The 19,200-nt window shown below is 33.2% G+C and overlaps 2 protein-coding genes and 1 non-coding gene across 3 annotated transcripts; all 3 read right to left on the reverse strand.

The window, feature by feature from the left end:
* Positions 1-3,485: 3,485 nt before the first annotated feature.
* On the reverse strand, positions 3,486-5,320 carry LOC113863666. The gene is made up of 3 exons (XM_027497316.1): positions 5,208-5,320; positions 4,998-5,103; positions 3,486-3,634 (listed from the first exon to the last, which is right to left on the reverse strand). The coding sequence occupies exons 1-3, from the start codon at positions 5,244-5,246 to the stop codon at positions 3,486-3,488; spliced, it is 294 nt and encodes a 97-aa protein (XP_027353117.1). The 5' UTR covers positions 5,247-5,320.
* Positions 5,321-8,632: 3,312 nt separating this feature from the next.
* LOC113864079 lies at positions 8,633-8,782 on the reverse strand. The gene has a single exon (XR_003504683.1). It is a non-coding gene; the product is annotated as a U12 minor spliceosomal RNA (small nuclear RNA).
* Positions 8,783-9,959: 1,177 nt separating this feature from the next.
* LOC113863909 (sulfate transporter 4.1, chloroplastic-like) lies at positions 9,960-18,906 on the reverse strand. Its single transcript, XM_027497688.1, has 17 exons — positions 18,436-18,906; positions 18,286-18,334; positions 17,421-17,622; positions 16,938-17,106; positions 15,080-15,145; positions 14,889-14,996; positions 14,290-14,397; positions 14,135-14,200; positions 13,847-13,907; positions 13,552-13,679; positions 12,971-13,012; positions 12,453-12,569; positions 12,122-12,173; positions 11,621-11,759; positions 11,458-11,546; positions 10,598-10,674; positions 9,960-10,529 (listed from the first exon to the last, which is right to left on the reverse strand). Exons 1-17 carry the CDS (start codon positions 18,763-18,765, stop codon positions 10,203-10,205), a joined length of 2,130 nt encoding a protein of 709 aa, XP_027353489.1. The 5' UTR covers positions 18,766-18,906; the 3' UTR covers positions 9,960-10,202.
* Between the last annotated feature and the right edge of the window lie 294 nt (positions 18,907-19,200).

A 19,200-nucleotide genomic window follows, 5' to 3' on the forward strand; every position in this document is an offset into this window, starting at 1 on the left:
GCTATTGACAAAGCAAAATACAAGGAAAGCCATAGCTTACAATCCATGGATACCCTAAATTTTCATTACCATATTTCTCCATTATTTAATTTCTTGCTGATATTCTGCCATAGATGTTTTCGCAAACAATTATTATATTCTCACACTCACTATTTCTTACATTCATTTTTCATTCTCTCTTTTTTTCTATCACATCACATACTCTCTCTCTCTCTTTTCCCTCCACCCATTTAACTCCCTTTCAAAGGGTGTCAAGGGATCATTACTCCTCTTCAAATTGTAGTCAAGTAATGAGACAAACTACACGAGGAGAGGAATGTCAGTGTCACAATTCATATAAGTATATAGTAGTAGAGAAGCCTAAATATATTTCACGGATTCAGGTTTCAGGCCCCTCTTCGTCGTTTCCAGTCTCCTGTGTCGTATTTCTGCAGGTCAGTTGATGAATACATGCCATTTATTTATTCAAGATATTATCACTCGACAAATGCAAAGTTTATGTCTTCTCCACAGGCAGGCCTGAGCCTTAGGATAGTCCCACATCAAGTAGTCACGAGAATCTTTCCTCGCTTCTATACTTATAAATTGGTCCCCCGGGCCAACTCCCTCATTCTATTACCACCTGATTAGAAATACGTAAACATGTTTCTGTCCACAACAGATGTAGGTATTGGTTGGTGAATTTGTGAACTTGCCTTACTATGTACTAACGAACGCTCCAAGAATTAATTCTGTTTCATTTTTTGTATCAAGGTCAGAGTAGAAGCTACGAGGTGTTTTCTGATTGAAGGTTCAATGTGGCTGTTGTAGCTGGTTTGAATCAGGTAATAGATTGGTTCTATATATGAGTATGTGACTGTAACTGGTTTAAGAAAAATTTGCATACGGTAATGGGTTAATTTTGTACAAGTGAACCTAATAGATTAATATAAAATTGATCAATCTCTATCTCGCGAATGAACTAATCTGCTCATTGAAGTTTAATTTTAGGATTTGAGCAATAAAACTCCATATAAATCAAGATCCTACCTCTCTTTAAGTAAATACATGGCGCCATGTGGACCGTAGAAAAAAGATCAAGAACAATGTATTACAATACAAGACAGGAGGTGGAAAATGTGCCGAAAGTTCAAGCTCCCTGAATTGCTTGATTAAATAATGTATATGTGGTTGTGCTATGTGACATTTGAAAAAGTTGTCGAGGTAACAACGTGGCCAACCATTTTGTTTTTAGTTACGGAAGTGGTCAAAGTGTCAAATACATAAATTAAACGTTGTTATATTAATTAACGTTGGACTTCGACGCTGCTTATATTATGTGTCGTATTCATGCAACAAGACAGATGCCCATGCCTAGGCTGTACGCTTCACGCATTCAGACCTATTTTGTCGTTTACTATCTCCGTTGTCGCATATATTGCATGTCAATACAAGAAAATATACACAGACGCGAAATAAACCAAACAGCATTTGCCACACCAAGATTTTTAGATTTCTTCTTCAGTGGATGAAAACGAGAGAATCAAACTTGTAAAATGATTGAATAGGAAAGACAAAGCAAATGAAAGTTGCAAAGCGGAAGTTAATTGTGAAAAAATTGTCTAAATTTAAAACCATGGCTTTCACAACTGGAATCTGGACCATCAGCCAGATGCGAGTGACCTTAGTGTGGTAGTGTATTGTTTCACTAATTTAAACAGTCTAGTTCATGTAACTTCAAAATTAATTTGAACATTTTAATTAACGTGTTGTTTGATTTTTAATTTATGGCAAATTTATTCCACTACTCTTACTACTAGTTCAATATAAAACAGAGATATGATCTTTTAAAGTGAATGATACAAGAAGATTTTGACTTCAATTTACAACGAGATCACTCAATTTGGCTTCTAATTAGCTTATTATTGTAAGTGCATGTCTATATTTTGATTTTGCGACTGAAGCTTATTTTTAATACCCTTGCACTCACTCATTAATAGTTTTTTTTTTTTGGCTTATTAAAAAAAGTTCAACTTAACTTTTTCTCCGTGAATCTAATATAGAATTAAAAACTTCATTTCTCTACTTTTACAAATGCTAAATGAACAAGTCAGTTTGAAAAAGAGGAAGCCTAAGAACATTAACTCAAGATTGACCCTCAGGGTAAGACGGGTAACGTTCTCTCTTGAAGTCCTTGAAAGATATTTTTTCTTTTGAGAATATTTTCCTGTGCACAGAAACATAATATCTTGATTTCTCTCCGTATCTGAGCCACTAGTCTCACTGCAATTAACCTATATTGACAACTGTATATTATTCCCATTCTAAACACATTCATTCACCATATTTCTTATTTGGGTGTCAAGGGTGTTTATATAAGTATACCACTTTTTCGCTCTGCGGAAATCAAGCTTGAATTCTTAAACTTGATCTTCATTCTTCTGAATCCAGTCCTCTCTCTCATTTTCATCTTTTATTTAAGAAGCATACCTTCCATTATCTCATCTTCAATGAAGAAGCGAACGCATATTTGTGTTTGAAAGCCTAATTAAATAGGATACATACTTCTTGGGTTGTTATAACTGCTCAAACCTTAAGACATATAGAGAGAGAGAGAGAGAGAGAGAATATGTATGGTCAGTTTTCTTTCTTTTTAAAATAAATGAAAATTATTAGATTTAAAGTTGTTATTGAGAGAGAGAGAGGACTCCCAAGATGAAGACTGAAAATTTTATCCTATTATTAGGACACCCGTAATGTAATTGAAGACAACCTGTTCTTTACGACAAATGGTAGTCCTAGTGGATCCTATGCCTCTTCATCCTTCTATAAATAGGCTAAATACCCTTCCAGTTCCACATATTCATAAATATATATTAAGACGCGCGATACGACAAGATATACACATATATACCCGAAAATCAATACTCTGCGACACACATAAAGCCGGATCCTGGCTTTGGTGCTGTCCACGTTTCCATGTTTGACGTTAGAGTGAGTTTTAATTATGATCATACGTATTATTCATGTCACTATGTGTAGACAGCATAAACACATTGGTATTGGCCACATCGACATTTATTATTATATTATAATATATAGATATATATATATATATATAACATTGTGACAGGGAAATCCTGCTACTGACGTGGCATGCTGTTATTTGCCAATTGAAGGATCACTTAGCAATAGCATTTCAAAAAGGGATAGGAAGATCTATTAACTGGTTATGGGGGCCACGCAAGTCTCCGTGCTCTTTCCGTGTATATGCAACTTGATTGATTTTATTATTACTTTATTTTTACAATATTAGAATTAATAATAATATATAACAACCATGCATGCATTGCAAATTGAGGGTAAGGCCGGGACCACTACTTAAGATAGTGAAGTAACTATAAATAAAAGTAGAGTAGAGAGATGGAGTGGTTTTGGCACAATGCAAGGGAAATTGGTGAAGTGATGCAGAGGCACGGGAAAACCCTTATGTGAGATCGTTTTCATTAGTCGTTGCTTGCACCTTTGGAGGAATTTGAGATCATCTTCTGTATCATTTGGCTTGTCTCTTCTTCCGACATTCGCTCGTCTTTACTCTTAGCTTTGGCATACGCCTCAAAAAATTCCTTGTTTTCTTTCTCTAGCTCATTCCACACTGCATACATATACATTTATTTATTAGATCCATACATATAATATTCGTTCAACATACCGATCGATGTTGTGTGGTTCATTGAAACGTGACTATGATGTATTACATATATATGCACGTGCATACTTCTTTGGTGGGTGGAATTGAAAAATAGGTTATCAACAATTTTAATTTTTATCTTATGAACTAATTTTTCGGACGTTGACAAGAAAGTTCTTACTGTACAAATTTTAAAGCAATTTAGGGGTCCTGTTTTTCAATATATATACTTATATTTGTTTTTCTTAGGTTTGAGAAATTGCAAGAGATGGGGAAAACTAAATCAATCTTGGACGCGTTAATTTCAATAATACAATCTAGATCTTTCAATCTTAGATGTCTATCAACGCTTAAAATTTCATATTAAGGAGTCATAATAATTTTAACTACGATAATTCATGCCAAAAATAAAAATCAACATCGATCTACTGATTTGATTTCTTACAAGTTGATATGATGGCATAAATTGTTTTTTTACATTGTTATTTAATTATAAATTATTGTATCTGTAAAAAAACATTAATTCTTACAAAAAAAATATAAAATTATATTTATGATCTAATTGGTTGATAGTGTAAAAACCTTTACACTAAAAATGCACTAAAATTATTTTAAATTAATTAGGTCTCGAATAAATTGTGATATACAATTTTCCGTTCATTAATCACAGTTTAATTTTTAATTAAAATTAGACTCAAATCTATTTCACAAATAAGGAATTGACACAAATTTTAATGTGCAAGAGATTACAATATAAAAATTAATCATGATTATTAAATTGGAAAAAATGGTAAAGATTAAAATAGTTTTAATTTTTTCTAATTTAACTAAATTTCTAACATGTTCATCATGCAAAAACACTTTTCATCTTGTAGCATTTAGACCCCAAAAGTTCGAACCATTTTTGGGGGAATGGTAAATAATGAATCATATGATCTAACAAATGATCTTCTTGTTTTCCGCTTGCGAATTCCAAAAGTGAGTCGCGAGTGTAGAGTTTCCATGCATTTTCTCAGTGATCAAGCCAGAAACTTTGAGGGTTTTAATTAGTTTATCGATCAAATTATTGAATTATCTAATAAACTGAGGTCCTCTTTGGTTCAGGTAACAACAACTAGCATAAGAAATCCAAACATATACAACTAGGTATAAAATCAATTTATTTTTTAAAAAATGATCTGATCAATACTTTTCAATTAATCTTTCGCGATATGGAATAGTGTGAAATTTTGCATGGGTCCACATGTTCCTCGTTTATAGGGGTATGTTATTATTTTAAATTATATATATATATTATGACTTGAAATGAAAAGAGAAAAGAACATACCAGTGGATGTTATGACAGGTTTAATATTTGCATGCTTGGAGAGAGCTTCCACGCATTCTTCCTTTGTCATGTGAAAGATCAAACACTTCTCAATCAGGTGCTGCACCTAATTTTTATGCAAACATGTGACCATGATTATGACAGGGTTATATGATCAACACATTGAAGGAAAATCAAAGATAGAGTTCAACTTGTGGCTAACTCTCCTACCATATGAATGTATGAAGCAGAAGAAGAAGACTCTCCCATGATTGATCCTAACAGCTATATATGCTAGCTCCTAATAGTGAGCTTCACCAAACTATGTGCAATATGCAACTGAACAAGTAAAAACAGTGTCCCAAGGGGGTGACTGATAGAGATGAAGTGCAAATGTGGTATGAAGAGGATCTAATGCACCCCCAAGGCAATAAAATAGAGTATTTTATGAGGTGGGGCCAAGAGTCCCACGTGAGGGATAAATGATAATTGGTTGAGAGGGGATTAGAGGGGATTGTAAATGACCACTCCTTTGTCTTGTGCAACTGCCAATTGAGGAGCCCCCTCCACGTGATTTGTGGGACATACCCACATAGAATTCCTCAAAATGACAAACTCAGATCATCAATTGATGCCACTATCTTCCAGCATTCACGGTTAATATAAGCCTTTCTGATTAGCATACATGAAGAAGTATAGCAACATCTTTAATTTGGTCACTCTACACCCTATGCTTTCACTTGCCACCATCCAAAAATTGCCCATTCCTTTGCATCGCATCCAGCCATCAGTCCATTTCAGCTTCTTTTGTTGATAGTTGATCCTCAAATAATTAAGATAATGAGTACACAAGAGTCTATGTTCATGATGTTAAGGCTCAGATCTTTCAATTTAACTAGAACTTGCATGAATATATAGATGCCGTGTGAACTACATTTTGTGTAGACGAGGTTAATTAGTTGATATCCATAATTCTCTTATTATAAAACTTTCTTCTTTTTAAGAAATTTTTGGTTTTTTTAAATATATATTCATTAAAGTTTTGTTATTCAAGTTAATTGATTGGCAATAGAATAATTTTTTTACTATATATAAATTTACAGTTAAAGTTGAAGTTTAAATGATTATATTGTAAAAGTGTTTATTGTTAAAGGTTTATTTTAAAATTTATTTTGGATATAAAAGGCTACTTGATGAGTGTTTTGGAAATATTACCAAGTCTCACTTGTAACTTTTTATAATACTTATATAACGATTTTAGGGAAAATGCCGAGTTTCAACTCAAATCAGCTTTGTTCCCTAAAAGATATCCCTTAGTCTTATTTTTTTTACGGGAGATACTTGTTCTTAAGCCCTTTTACTGAACATTTAACGCAATTCTATACTCAGAACTCAAAATTAGTAAAGCTAAAATAATTTCATGGCACTTAATTCAATCCTTTTAATAAATAATTTAAAATCTACTTTTACAAAAAACAAAAAAAAAATTCAGAATTTTTGCTATCCTATTGATGTTAAATTTCCCTTCTTTGTCTGGATTTTTTCCCCAGTCTCTTGAAGTAAAGCCTAGAATTCTCTAATTTTCCAGCGGTAAAATAAATTACCATTGCACCTCTGAAACAAACCTGAAATGACATCAATTTTGGCTACTTTATCTTTACACTTCAAATGTTTGATTAACCTGTTTGATATTAATTAATTATGATGTCTCATATTAGACATGAATTTGAAAGAGAAAACAAAATAATAATAATAATAATAATAGTAATAATAATAATAATGATGATGCTAGCACTTAGATGTGAATAATATATCAATTGTCCTTTTGCTACAATTCTTGACAGGTTTGTTTTGTTCTTTCTTCTCTAAATCAATATCTAGAACTTGAACTTTCCTATAGGGGGAAAAACTTTAAAAAAATAAAATGCAACATGTTTTCCTAAGATTGGACGAAAGACTAGCTCGGATTAAAACCTAAACATTAACATTAAAAAATCTAAACATTAAAAAAATAAAAAGAAAAGGTATCGGGGCCAATTAAAACCATTTTTTTTATTATTAAAACATAGTAAAGGACACAACTCGGATTTGAATATTTTCCTAATATAAGGAACTCCAATTTTGTATTTTTGTTTAACCAAATTTTGCTAAAATTAGGGGTGCTATGATGAATTTTGCTGGGCCAACGACATTGGTTGGAGAGATTTGGCTGTTCAGTCTATTAACATGATTCCAGAATCTTCTGCGAATTTTCTCAATGTTGGTTTTGCAACTTTTTCTAATGCAACCAATCTCAATTTCTCTCTCCTCTCTGCAAAAGCTTAAGCAAGTTTTAATAAGCAAATTACAAAAAAAATTAAACATTCAGTTCGCGCTACAACGATAGACATCTGCATCCACGCAACTCCAGCAGCAAATTTCTCCAATTCTACCGATAATCGTGTAAATCAATTACCTTTTCCAGACAATTCTCAGACACACGTGGTTAACATATGCATCGATCAAATATGCTGCTAATATATCTACTAATTGCACCGCCAATTTTCTGTGTCTAGTGGTAAAATCTCAGAACTAATGTTAGCATCCTCTGTACCATTCATCATGTTAGCGAAACAAACGAAAGGTCTTGTTTCTCATTAGTATAGTTAACCTAATAAAATCAAATAAATCAGTACAAAATAAAAAATAGTTTGCAACTTCAAGAACACGTGCATTGTGTAATATAAATGGTTTGATTTGAAAGGATTGTTGATGATAATCAAATTAGAAAATATAGTAAACAGAGATAAATTAACTAAAAGAATTAACGTCAAGTACAAATAATATGAAAGAGAAGTTCCAAATACACTAAAAGAATGAACAAATACAGAGAAATTTGGAGTCCAATTTAAAGATGTCAAAAATTTAAGAATAACTAATATAATTTTTCATCAAATAAAAAAATATATAGTTCTAAATAATTGTAAAACCCCAGCGACATCCAATAAGCAATTCCATACAAAAACCTAACAAGCAGAGTAACACAGTGATCAGATTATCTAGAAGTTGCCCTCCAAATCAAGCATTACCTTGAAATATCTATCCTCCCAATTCCCAGTGATATATACATTGGGCATTTATATTTGTTCGTCACACATTTCTATTATGTAATTAAATTGATTAAACATGACGTGATTTGAATACCTATAAGATACACATTTCAGTATTTATTATTCCTTTCCTTTTTCACGCAAATCTGAGCTATTAATAGACTTATTAGAGACATGTTTATCTGTATTTTAGATGCTAATATATTTTTTATATAAATACTTTACCCTTCTATAACGTGAATATTTATTTATTTCTGTGATTTAGATGCTATTTTTCTATAGGAAAATTTCTTGTGTAAATATTCACTTAGGATCTGCATTATTGCCATTTTATAAAATTTTCAAAATGGATGAAAAATTACATAATTTTATAGAAAACACTCCCTGCCTACTCGGTTACAATTTTCGTTGGCATATGGCAATCACTGCATAGTCTATTTGAATGAACTACAAAGCAGAGCACTGTCTGCCACTTAACAGAACAATTCAGAAAAATAAACGCCTCCCATTACGATCTTAGATTTTGAAGCAATCATAAATTTTCATTAGAGTTGGTTGGGGTGATATGGGAGGCCCGCACACGCGAGTTCTGCAAAGTAAGCAGCGTCAACACATGGCCAGCCTATAACCCCTCCATAAATTCTTGCACCTCAGAATGAGTGCTGCGACCGGCTCCCACCGTTCGCTTTGTTTTCCTTACTCATTAGTTTAAGGCAAGTTCTAATGTTGCTGGGTTCCTCCTATTTATATCTTAGACGTTGGGTCACTGAAACATTTTTCATCGATGTGGGACTCATAATTACATTTGGACATATTTTTTTAGTGCTTGTAGTGGGAGCTTTCTGTATCAGCTTTTGCTTCCATGTGACCATTTCTATTCAGGTTTCTCTACTTGTCCTCCTCTTCTCTTAGTCTTGATTAATGTTTCAAACATTGAATTTGTTAAACATGAAAGAGTGTAAAGTGTTTCTAGATGATAAATAACATTTTATTTTTCCATGCACTGATAAATTTGGTGACAGCTTGATCTTTTACACAGATTGGTATTAATTTTCCCAATGCAAATTTGGCTCAGTTTTGAAGCAGAAGGTTAGTAATCATTTATCTGCCCGCAGTTACTTGGATCCGCTGGAATATAAAATTATGTGGCATGTACTGGAGGAATAATAATAGCTGGGATACGAAAGAAAAATATATTGAACTAACACAAATTAGAATAAAAGAACAAGTACCAACGAAATCGGGAGCAGTTAAGCCATATGTCAAGTAGAACAAGCTAATTTGTATCTCAAATGGTATGTCATTGAAATAATATAATTTTTTTAAGGCGGGTCAAATGATAGTGTAGTTCTAGTCATGCCCAGATTTATGAGAATGTGCTCTCCAAAATTACAAAAAAGACTGATGACAACGTTGAATTCAAGGACCACGTTAGATGCATCATTGCATTGCCTAATTTTTTCAGGAGTAACTTTAGGTGTTTGCTTGTCGATAGATATGCCTTTAAACTTGATGTTGCCACAGTGTGGCGTGCATTTTTTGTTGATCTTATTTGGGATGTCATACAATGTTTAAGTAAGAATATGTCTTTTTAATGTTATTTTTAAGGACATTAACCTGCATAAGGGTTTTAATGAAGAATTTTTTGTATGGTCTTTACACTATTATAGTCCCGACTGAAAATAATGCGACACGTGTATTTTTTTTTTTTTAAAGAATGAACACATGACAAAACGTAGATGTCCAAAATTTTCTCACTCAGCCAGAATCCTTTTGTTTTTAGGTCTTTTGTTAAGGCATCATAAACTGATTTCTTCTAATAACCGCAAATCAATGCAGTAAAACAGGGTATGCTAAAGTTGGCGAGGGTTCCCCGAAGGTAACCCTGAAATTAAACAAAACAAGATTATCAAATTAGGGATAACCGACAGACAGGAGAGTTGCAGACTAGAACATAAAGTACACCATAAAATCATTCTTCAAAATTCATTGAGTACGTTTTACAACTACCGGTGAATAATTACACACATTATTTTTTAACATAAGCTTTATTACACCGGATTTAACCTATTCATTAGAAAACAAACTGAAAGAATGGCTAAATACAATTTTTTCACTATATGATACAAAGCAGACTTCAATGTTCTTTTGACAATAATGGCTCCAATTGTGAATCTCTGTCCCTGGGGAGTGGAGGCCTGCCATTACCAGACTCCAAGTCAGTAATTGAAAGGTTCTCTCCTTTCTCTTTCATTAAACGTGCAAAGAAACTTGGCTTGTCTTCTGGTAAAGAGAGTGGTGTTTGTGAGCTGTTAGATCCCGCTTTCAAGCTTTGAACTCGCTGCAAGCATACTTGAACGGCATCATGTACTCTCACAAAGTACCATTCTTTGCCTATCAACTCCACAAGACCGGATCTAGACAATGTAAGCAGAACTTCTGGGCTTGGATTGGATATTGCAATCTGCAAGAAATTCAAGCTCAAGTTAGTTGGTGGGAACGTTGTAGACCTTTAGTAAAATTTCATCCTACCTGAATGTCCCGCAATTTGTACTCCTGATACAAGTCTTTCAAAGCCTGAACAGCACTAGAATCTATGTAGGTCACAGCTGCAGTCATCACAAGTCATAACCATATGCTAAGATTAGAACAAAGAGGCAAAACTATCATCATTTTCCCTTTCACAGTTAAGAGCAACTATAGTGGAAAACATCTACAAACTTTCAGTATGACGTTGTTCATGTAATTCAGTGTCCGAGGAAACTAAAAAGTAACAATTCAAAATACCACACAACTTCATATGCATAGGATAAAAAACACAAAATTAAGAATAATTGTATTATTAATCAATAAACTATTGAGCATAACTATTTAGGGATAGAATGATACAACATTTTTGGAACCATATTCCTTGGGGGTATCGATATTATCTTGAAATCAATAAGTAACATGTTTAAATGAGGTTGTGATAAATTGTTCGAGTCAGAGAACTACTAGAAATTTCAGCACCCATGGTGATAAAGAGAACCTAATAAGGAAGACTCTATGCCACAGCCAGTACCAACTTCAGGGTATTTATGGGAATAAACGGAGGATAGTCAATGAAAAGCTGGTAAGGATTCAAGATATTAGCTATGTGGAGTACGATGATTGCTTCTAAAGATGGACTTAGATCACTTTAGAACATACAAAAATTTCTTGGGGTTATTTAACTAGGAAATTACTTTCAATTAGAATAACATCAAAGACTGAGAATGCAAAGAAAATAAAAAGAAAAAGCTTCCACATAATCTCAACATGCTCAGAAATATGTTAGCTCGTAATGATAATAGTGCTGAAACACATGACAATACAGCATATTCTTCTTTGTACACAGGGCAAGCAAGACTTACGTGCCATCTCTAGAATCACAAAATAAATTCTTTCGACCTCAGGTCCACGTCTTGTAGAACTATCAACATCAACTTCATATTCACGCAACCTGATACAGAATTCTAAATGAATTAAACAATGCTCTTGGCTGGAAAAATGTCAATTAAACTCATTTCTTGTTACCTGTCCTTTATGTAACTTGTGTTTGCAAAATAAATTGGAGCATCAACACGAACAATTACAATTCCATTGTATGTATATGCTTCAGGATACTGTTTTACATTTCTATAAACAGTTGTCCCCGGCAAACGACCCAGAACAGCTGTAGTGCAGAGCAAACAATAATATCAGCATATTTACATATCTTTATTTTATACAATATTTATGCCCATGCAGACATTATATCGTCAAAACCATTCTACAAAAATAGAAAAGTACTAGCTTTGTATTAGACACAAAATTGAATTATTCATTTTTTTACGTTATATATTAAAGTTGAAAACCATACTGTCAAGGACTTTATGAACAAGCCCGATCAAAATCTTACACTTAACATGAATGACATGATTCTAAGATATTCACATGAGGAATATGTCTGCAATCTGATTTGACTCCACACTTAAGATACATAACTAGCATGAACAATTGCATATGTAATTTCTGAACCTAGACTAACCAACTTACCAATATGTGGATTGGCTGACTCATGAATGACAAAAGCAAGTGAAACCCCAACCTACAATTTCAAAACCCTTAGAAAGTGTAAAAAGTGATTATCTTAGCATATGGAAAACACCACAACTTTTGCAAGTCAAATACAGGAAAATCACTTTACATTATTTATATGTGAATGAGTCCAACATCTTAAGAAATGACTGTGTAACCATTTCTTCTTCTCTGAACGTGCTTTATCAGAATGAAATAACAGACAATGAAGGAGTAAAGGAAAAAGAAATTTCTGCAAGTATCATGCATCTATTATTTAATAACGCAACAAATTTCACCCTGTACTCACCCCAATAAGTACACCAATCTCAATACCAAGGAACAATGTTGTAGTGCTAGTAATGGTCCAAAGAAGAAAATCTTTCTTATCTACACGCCACAAAAAAATGGCTTCATCATAATCTACCTGAAAAAATCATGTCAAAAATTAAGAGTGATGCTTAATTGACAAGCAAGGCAACTATCTAAAATGATATAGCAGCTAAACAGAAATTTTGTACAATAGACTATAGCTTGAATTAATAAATTATAAAATTAGCTCGATTAGACATGAAGATGTTGGATATCTGAACAAGGATACAAACAAACTATTTTAACATAATATTTTCTATTTTGTACTACATAAAACTAATAATGCTACCATTTCCACTCTTTTATTTATTGATTAAAAATCACTTCTAACTCTTATTTTCTCTTAGGGAATATGAAAAATATTATTTTCCATATTGCCACTATAAGAAATGAGTAAAGACTACACATGGATTTTGAACAAGAAACAAATCCTTCAGCATAAAGAGGAATTCTTACCAAACCTATCACAGCAGAGATCACAATGGCAGCAAGAGCACACTGGATTATTGTAGCCATAAAATTCATAATCAGCTTTCTAGAAAAATGCATCTCTTAAATTTGAGTGACAGAGTAGGCATAAAGTGCACAAAATTTTAAAAAATTATGGCAGAAAGAAAATGATAAAAGGGCCCATTATTTGAAAGAAAATAAGTGTTTTTTCAATTAAAAGATATGCTTAAAAAAATTATAACAATTATATATGTTTGGAACAAAAAGCAAAACACTCAAAAAAAATGTGTTGTAGTGTTTTTCTCATCAGCTAAAAAAGGTACCGTTTGAAAATAAGCACTAAAAACAAGTTATATGTCAAAGTTTTTAAAACTTAAACAAATGGGCCCAAATTTTGGATAATTTCGTAAAGTCTTAATGTCATATATGTTTTAATATTGATGCTAAAGATTGGATACCAGCAGATGTCATCTGTAAAATTTGTCAACTGGAAGTAGAACTTCCATTGGAGCTATTTCAAAAAAGATAACACCAGGAAAAGCATTTTTCAAACATGACCTATGACCTAAAAAGACTCAAAAACAAACCTGAGGTATGTACTCAAATAATGGAGTTAGAAACAAAAGTGCACAGGTTATTATTATTCCTGAAATAATCCCAGATACTCCAGACTTTGCACCACTTTCATGATTAACAGCTGACCTTGAAAAGGATCCTGCATACTCATTCGAAAGAAATGAAAACCATTTTAATATATTTTTTTCACCTTTGAAAATAATAAAACCATAGAGTTGAAATCAATTGAAGCTTTTACACCAAAATCTAAGTAAACAACTACAAAACACTGACTCCTTATTTTTCAGTGTTCAATAGAAGTCTTACCGGTAGTGGGGTATGCTGAAAAGAATGAACCAAGAACATTGGAAACACCAAGACCAAACAACTGTCCAAAAATAACAAGGAATAGTTGTGAAGCATTTCTAGTTAAAAAAGTAGAAAGTTTTCTTTCTTTTTTCCTATAACTACAATTAAACCTTAGAGACACTTCTCACAAAAGTTAACTAGCTCCCAAGTCCCAACACTAAGACTCTTGCATAAACTTTTGGGAGTTTGGGGGGACATGTCCAACACTATGTTGGAGCAGTAAATAAATTTTGGAAAGAAATATACCTCTTGATTTGAATCCAATTCATACCCATTCTTTGCTGCTAATGCCTTAGCAATCCCCACAGATTCCTGCAGTTTGAAAATTAATGTAATTGAGGAATAAAGTTCCCCAGACACGATTTTACTTAAGCTCAAATAGGAGAAAAGGGAGATTTTACCAGTATAGCCACACCGGTTATAAGAATAGCAGTTGGAATTAAGGACTCTGCATACTCAAAAGCTTTAGGGACAGAAAAATATGGTAGGCCTTGGGGTATATCTCCCACCTAATTAAAAACCAGAAATATTTGTCAGTTTATTAATTTCTATCAGCATCATCAACATTTTAGTGAAATACTGACCTTAATCATACATAGTTCTCATTTACAAAAAGAACATTCATGCTCCAATAATATAAACAAAAAAGAACAAATTAACATGATTATTATGTATTGAGATTACATTCATATTTCATAACCAAGAATGGTTAACTAAGTCAGCATGATCAACTACCTCTTTGTTTAATGTTTCTCCTAGAAGAAAATTGTCAGAAATTCAGAATATCCACTTAACAAATTTTCTCAAAATTTTATGCATGACAGTTATAGGGGTATAAGAACAAAATGTTGTAGTAATAGTACATAATTGTAAATTCTAGTTAATGGTATCTGCAAGCAGCTTCATCCTTTGTAGCTTTACCAAGATTGTTACTACTATTACCATGTTGGAAATTCTGTATTGTGAAGCCAAAACCTCATCACATATATTTGATACTCACCAAAGAAATTGATGGCGGATGAAATATTTTTGCAAAAGTTGTTCCCAGAACTACTGCTGTAAGAGGACCTGCTGCTCTCAAGAATCGCAAGTACTTCCTCGATTTTCCCTGGTTGTATAACATCCATATAATGAGTAGGATGCTGATAACTAAGATAAGTATTTTACCAAACATCAGAGATAGGTTCATACCAGGTGTTTCATGACAAGTAGTATTGCAAGCATAACAGATCCCATCACAAAAGGGGGCCATGAAAACTATAAAAAGGAAAATGTTCTTGATAAGTTAAAAAATCAAAATGATTTGGGAAAGAAATACACACAAATGAACATATATGATGATTTTAAAGTATTAACAAATAACAGGTTCATCACAGGATGAAGTTCAAAATGGAATCTTTGAAAACAATATACTGTGGATTTAGAAGGGCACTGCAATTCGATGATTTGAAATTAAACACATGTCAACCTGAAGCATGACCAAGAACAGTAAAAATAATGCTTGTCAAAAATATTTCCTAGAGGAGGATAATGGTATCAGAACTAGTTAAAAGGTATATTCTGAATCATAGAGACCTGCTTATTTAACTACTAAGTACTTGCTATGCAACCCTCAGTTTAACTTGCATTTCATGCATACATTTCCATTTTTCAGCAAACGTCATATCTACAACTTCACAACTCAAAATAAAGCAACAAATATTTATGACAAATTTAAAACCGAGGATCCATAAACATATCAAATGCTTCATTTGTAAACTCTATGAAACCAAGGTTTCCTCTCAAACTCCATATACTTGATCAATTTATGCCAAATATTAATGACACCAGATACGCTGGCATCAAGAGATCCGAGGTTATTAATAAATTCTCCAAAAACTCCACTTTACTAATGATTAAACAGATGTTTATAATATCCCACACATATTATTGCATCATAATTGTTCAGGATTATTAGCATTAGGACTTAGCTGCTAGAAAGACAAATGATGCCCTTGCCTCAAGAAAGTTAGCTATAAAAGTAGCAGTGCACACAATAAGAATGATAGCAGACCAATATTAAAGAAAGTGTATAATAGGCAATGTAAGAATAAGGTAGGAGACCAGAACGGAACTAACGACTGTAGTTAGGACCGGTCATTAATAGAATAAGGGATATAAAAGCAAGAGGAGGAAAAGCAGGGAACAGGTGGGTTTTAGGAATTGGATTGGAAGAGTATTCAGGGTCTCTAGGAGTAAGCTGTACACATTGTACTGTTTCTACCTCAGGGTCACATTGACCAAAGGAGTTCTTGTGAATAATACAGATATTTTTTCCTTTTTCTCTTAATATACTGGACCAGTTTATCAAAGAACCTACAAATAGCAAGTTTTAATTGGAATCATAGGATCCAATGCATTGACAATTTTAAATGCTACAATTACCAATAAATCCCAATCATTGCAACATGAGTTACATAAATGAGGTCAATTTGAATGTTCATAATGCATTCATTCTGATTCAATATTCAACCAAGAACAATGCTATAGGAACCTTAAAAAGTTAAGTGTGAGTTATTATTCTTCTTAAATTTATTCTCAATTATTTTATTTTCTGACCTTCCCAAACCTATTTTTTACTAAGAAAGAATTAAAGATCCATTCCTTAACAACCCCCTTGTTGTTCCTTGTCAAGATTGGTCCGAGAACCCATACCCAGAATTCCAATTCAGCAGGTACTGTTCAATTCACTATATCCAAACAGTCACTAAGTTGTCCCTAAAACTTCATGTTCTTATAATCTATTCATTTCCACTTATAAACCATCATACAAAATCTAACTATCATCAAACTTAGTCCTAATTTCTCTCGTCTCCTACACCACTAGTTATCAGCAGCGTTAATAAGTATAGGTACCAAAGGTTTAAAAACAAAGAGATGCAAAAGGATTAAATCTGTGTGATAATGATATGAAATACAACTTAAATTTTACCAGAAAAATTGCTCGGTAATCATAGACCCTAGATAAAGAAATTCCATAAATAACTCAAATTCCAAACAAAATGCATACCTTATCTGCTCCAGCTATTATACTCTTAACCAGTGGTATGATCTTGCTACTTCTGTCTATATCATACCCCAAGAAGTACTTCGCTTGAGATAAACCAATGACAATAGCTGAAGCTGTTGTAAAGCCAGAGATCACCGAATGACTAATGAATCGAATCAGCCATCCAAGCCTGAAGTAGCCAAAAGACAAGTATGTACATTATAAGCAATAAGAGTCTAATTCCTCTTCTTGGTATAAAGCTATATTGTAAGTTATGACATTACAAATATCATGATATTACTACAACCATGTCTATTGGTATATAAAACAATCATTTGATCACTTGTACATTTATAGATGTGTGAATATGGAAGAAAGAGTGAAATTAGATGTTTACTTAGAGTGACTGGATGCCTGAAAGAGAAATAAAATTTCATGCATGGATTCCTAGCCAAGTTAAAATGCTATACCTATATTGATGAAGATAAGGAAAGCAAAAAATACCTCAAAAGTCCCATTATGCACTCCATTATCCCCACCATAAGGGACAGTAATATTGCCAGCTCTGTGTATAACTCACTGGACGGATCAGCTATGCTACTGAGCACGTTAGAGACCAGGAGAGAAACCAATGCTACTGGGCCAACTGCAAGCTGGCGAGAAGACCCAAATATGGCATACACAAATATGGGCACAAAACCAGAGTCTTCCTTGCAGAAAGAATACATTAATAATCAAGTATTACATATAACCTAAGGATGTAAAAGATTAATAATGCAGAGAAAGAGCGTGAAAAGGTAGGAAAAATCATTTGAAAGTGACTAGAAACAAATGGAAGCTAAAGGATAGAATTTCATCAACATCAACATGGCACGAACAGCCCCGTTGCTTAGAACAACGAGAGACAAGATTCAATGGAATAAAACTTTGAGACATGCTAAGGCAGATATGGCGTATAATATTCACTTTGCATATTTAACTGGTTTGATATGGTATCATTCTTCTTACCTTTAATTTCCACCCTTAATCCATTCTTCCAATTCTTCAAAAAAAAAAAAAAAAGCAGTTCACGACCTCTAGCAACTTTTTCCCACTTAATCACTGATGATTCTTATTCAAAAAATCCTTCCAATCCGTAATTATTAATCACTCAAGATATTTAACATACCAAACTTCACTCTTCAAAATTTTTACGATTACAGCACGGAAAATTGCATTTATGAGAAAAATCGGAAGCTAGTTCAAATTATACCAGGAAAAATAAAGTACTAGAATATTATACTTCAAACAAATTTAGATACGAAGCGGTGCTTAAACTACAGCATAATCCAGAGAATTCAGTAACAGCATAGTAGTTCAGCAATCTTACAGAGTCCATATATAGGTTGAAGCCCAGCTAATTTTGCGTATGACATAGACTGCGAAAACAAAGAACAACATTAGCTTAAACTCAATAAGAATTACAAATAAAGATAAAAGAGCTTGCAATTCAAAAGCTCAGAACACAGGCATCAATCACCTGAGGAACGAGCATGACGCCGACGGTGATGCCGGCCATGAGATCGACCTGGAAATACTCGCGCCATTTGTAGATGCGAATCCAACGGACGCAAGGGAGGAAGAACTCGATCCATTCGAGCCACGTCATTCGCCGGAGCTTCGCCGTCCACCGCGAGAACGCGACGTTTGGCGGCGGAGACGATGACGCAGCGGTCGGATGCTGAAGAGGAATGACCCTGATAGGGCGCGCGGAGGTCGCCGGCGACGGCGACGGCGACGGCATTGAAGAGGAAACGACGGCTGGGAGGTCGGAGAAACTTGGCGATGCGTAGGTTATCTCCATGCGCATCGCCTGCGCAGTAAATCGTCAGAACATGCAAGCGTGCGCACTACTGATGCATCGTTTGAAAATTCTATAGTGAATGGAACGGAAGAAACGAAAACAAAAAATGGGGCCTACAACCAAATCAACATATAATTCTATAAAGATGAGAAGAAACGTGAGATAACGTTAATCCATTTTTTTACTATGCATCTGCAGAATTTCAACTTCCATTATCTTTGATTATGTTCATATTTATAAGAATTACCTATTAATTTTTTTTAAATATATTAATTAGTACACTAATAAGATATTCGTAATTTCTCTTATACTTATATTCATTTGTATTATATATTCTATAAAAAAAAATTAACAATGAATTTTAATAAATTAATTTTGATTATTTGATATTATAATATATAATATTTTATTAATTTTAAAAATAGTATTTAGATTCTAAAA

The sequence above is a fragment of the Abrus precatorius genome, unplaced genomic scaffold, assembly GCF_003935025.1.
Source record: "Abrus precatorius isolate BTA unplaced genomic scaffold, Abrus_2018 Scaffold3, whole genome shotgun sequence".
Classification (NCBI taxonomy): domain Eukaryota; kingdom Viridiplantae; phylum Streptophyta; class Magnoliopsida; order Fabales; family Fabaceae; genus Abrus; species Abrus precatorius.

Excerpts from the sequence above, each read along its gene's own strand:
- LOC113863666 (XM_027497316.1), bottom strand. The coding sequence starts at position 5,246 with ATGGGAGAGTCTTCTTCTTCTGCTTCATACATTCATATG. Across the intron at positions 5,104-5,207 it reads CTGCTTCATACATTCATATG|GTGCAGCACCTGATTGAGAA; the intron begins GTAGGAGAGTTA and ends CATAAAAATTAG. Across the intron at positions 3,635-4,997 it reads ACCTGTCATAACATCCACTG|TGTGGAATGAGCTAGAGAAA; the intron begins GTATGTTCTTTT and ends ATATGTATGCAG.
- LOC113863909 (XM_027497688.1), bottom strand. The coding sequence starts at position 18,765 with ATGCGCATGGAGATAACCTACGCATCGCCAAGTTTCTCCGACCTCCCA. Across the intron at positions 11,760-12,121 it reads GTCAGCCAATCCACATATTG|CTGTTCTGGGTCGTTTGCCG; the intron begins GTAAGTTGGTTA and ends TCTGCACTACAG. Across the intron at positions 10,530-10,597 it reads ACAAATTGCGGGACATTCAG|ATTGCAATATCCAATCCAAG; the intron begins GTAGGATGAAAT and ends AATTTCTTGCAG.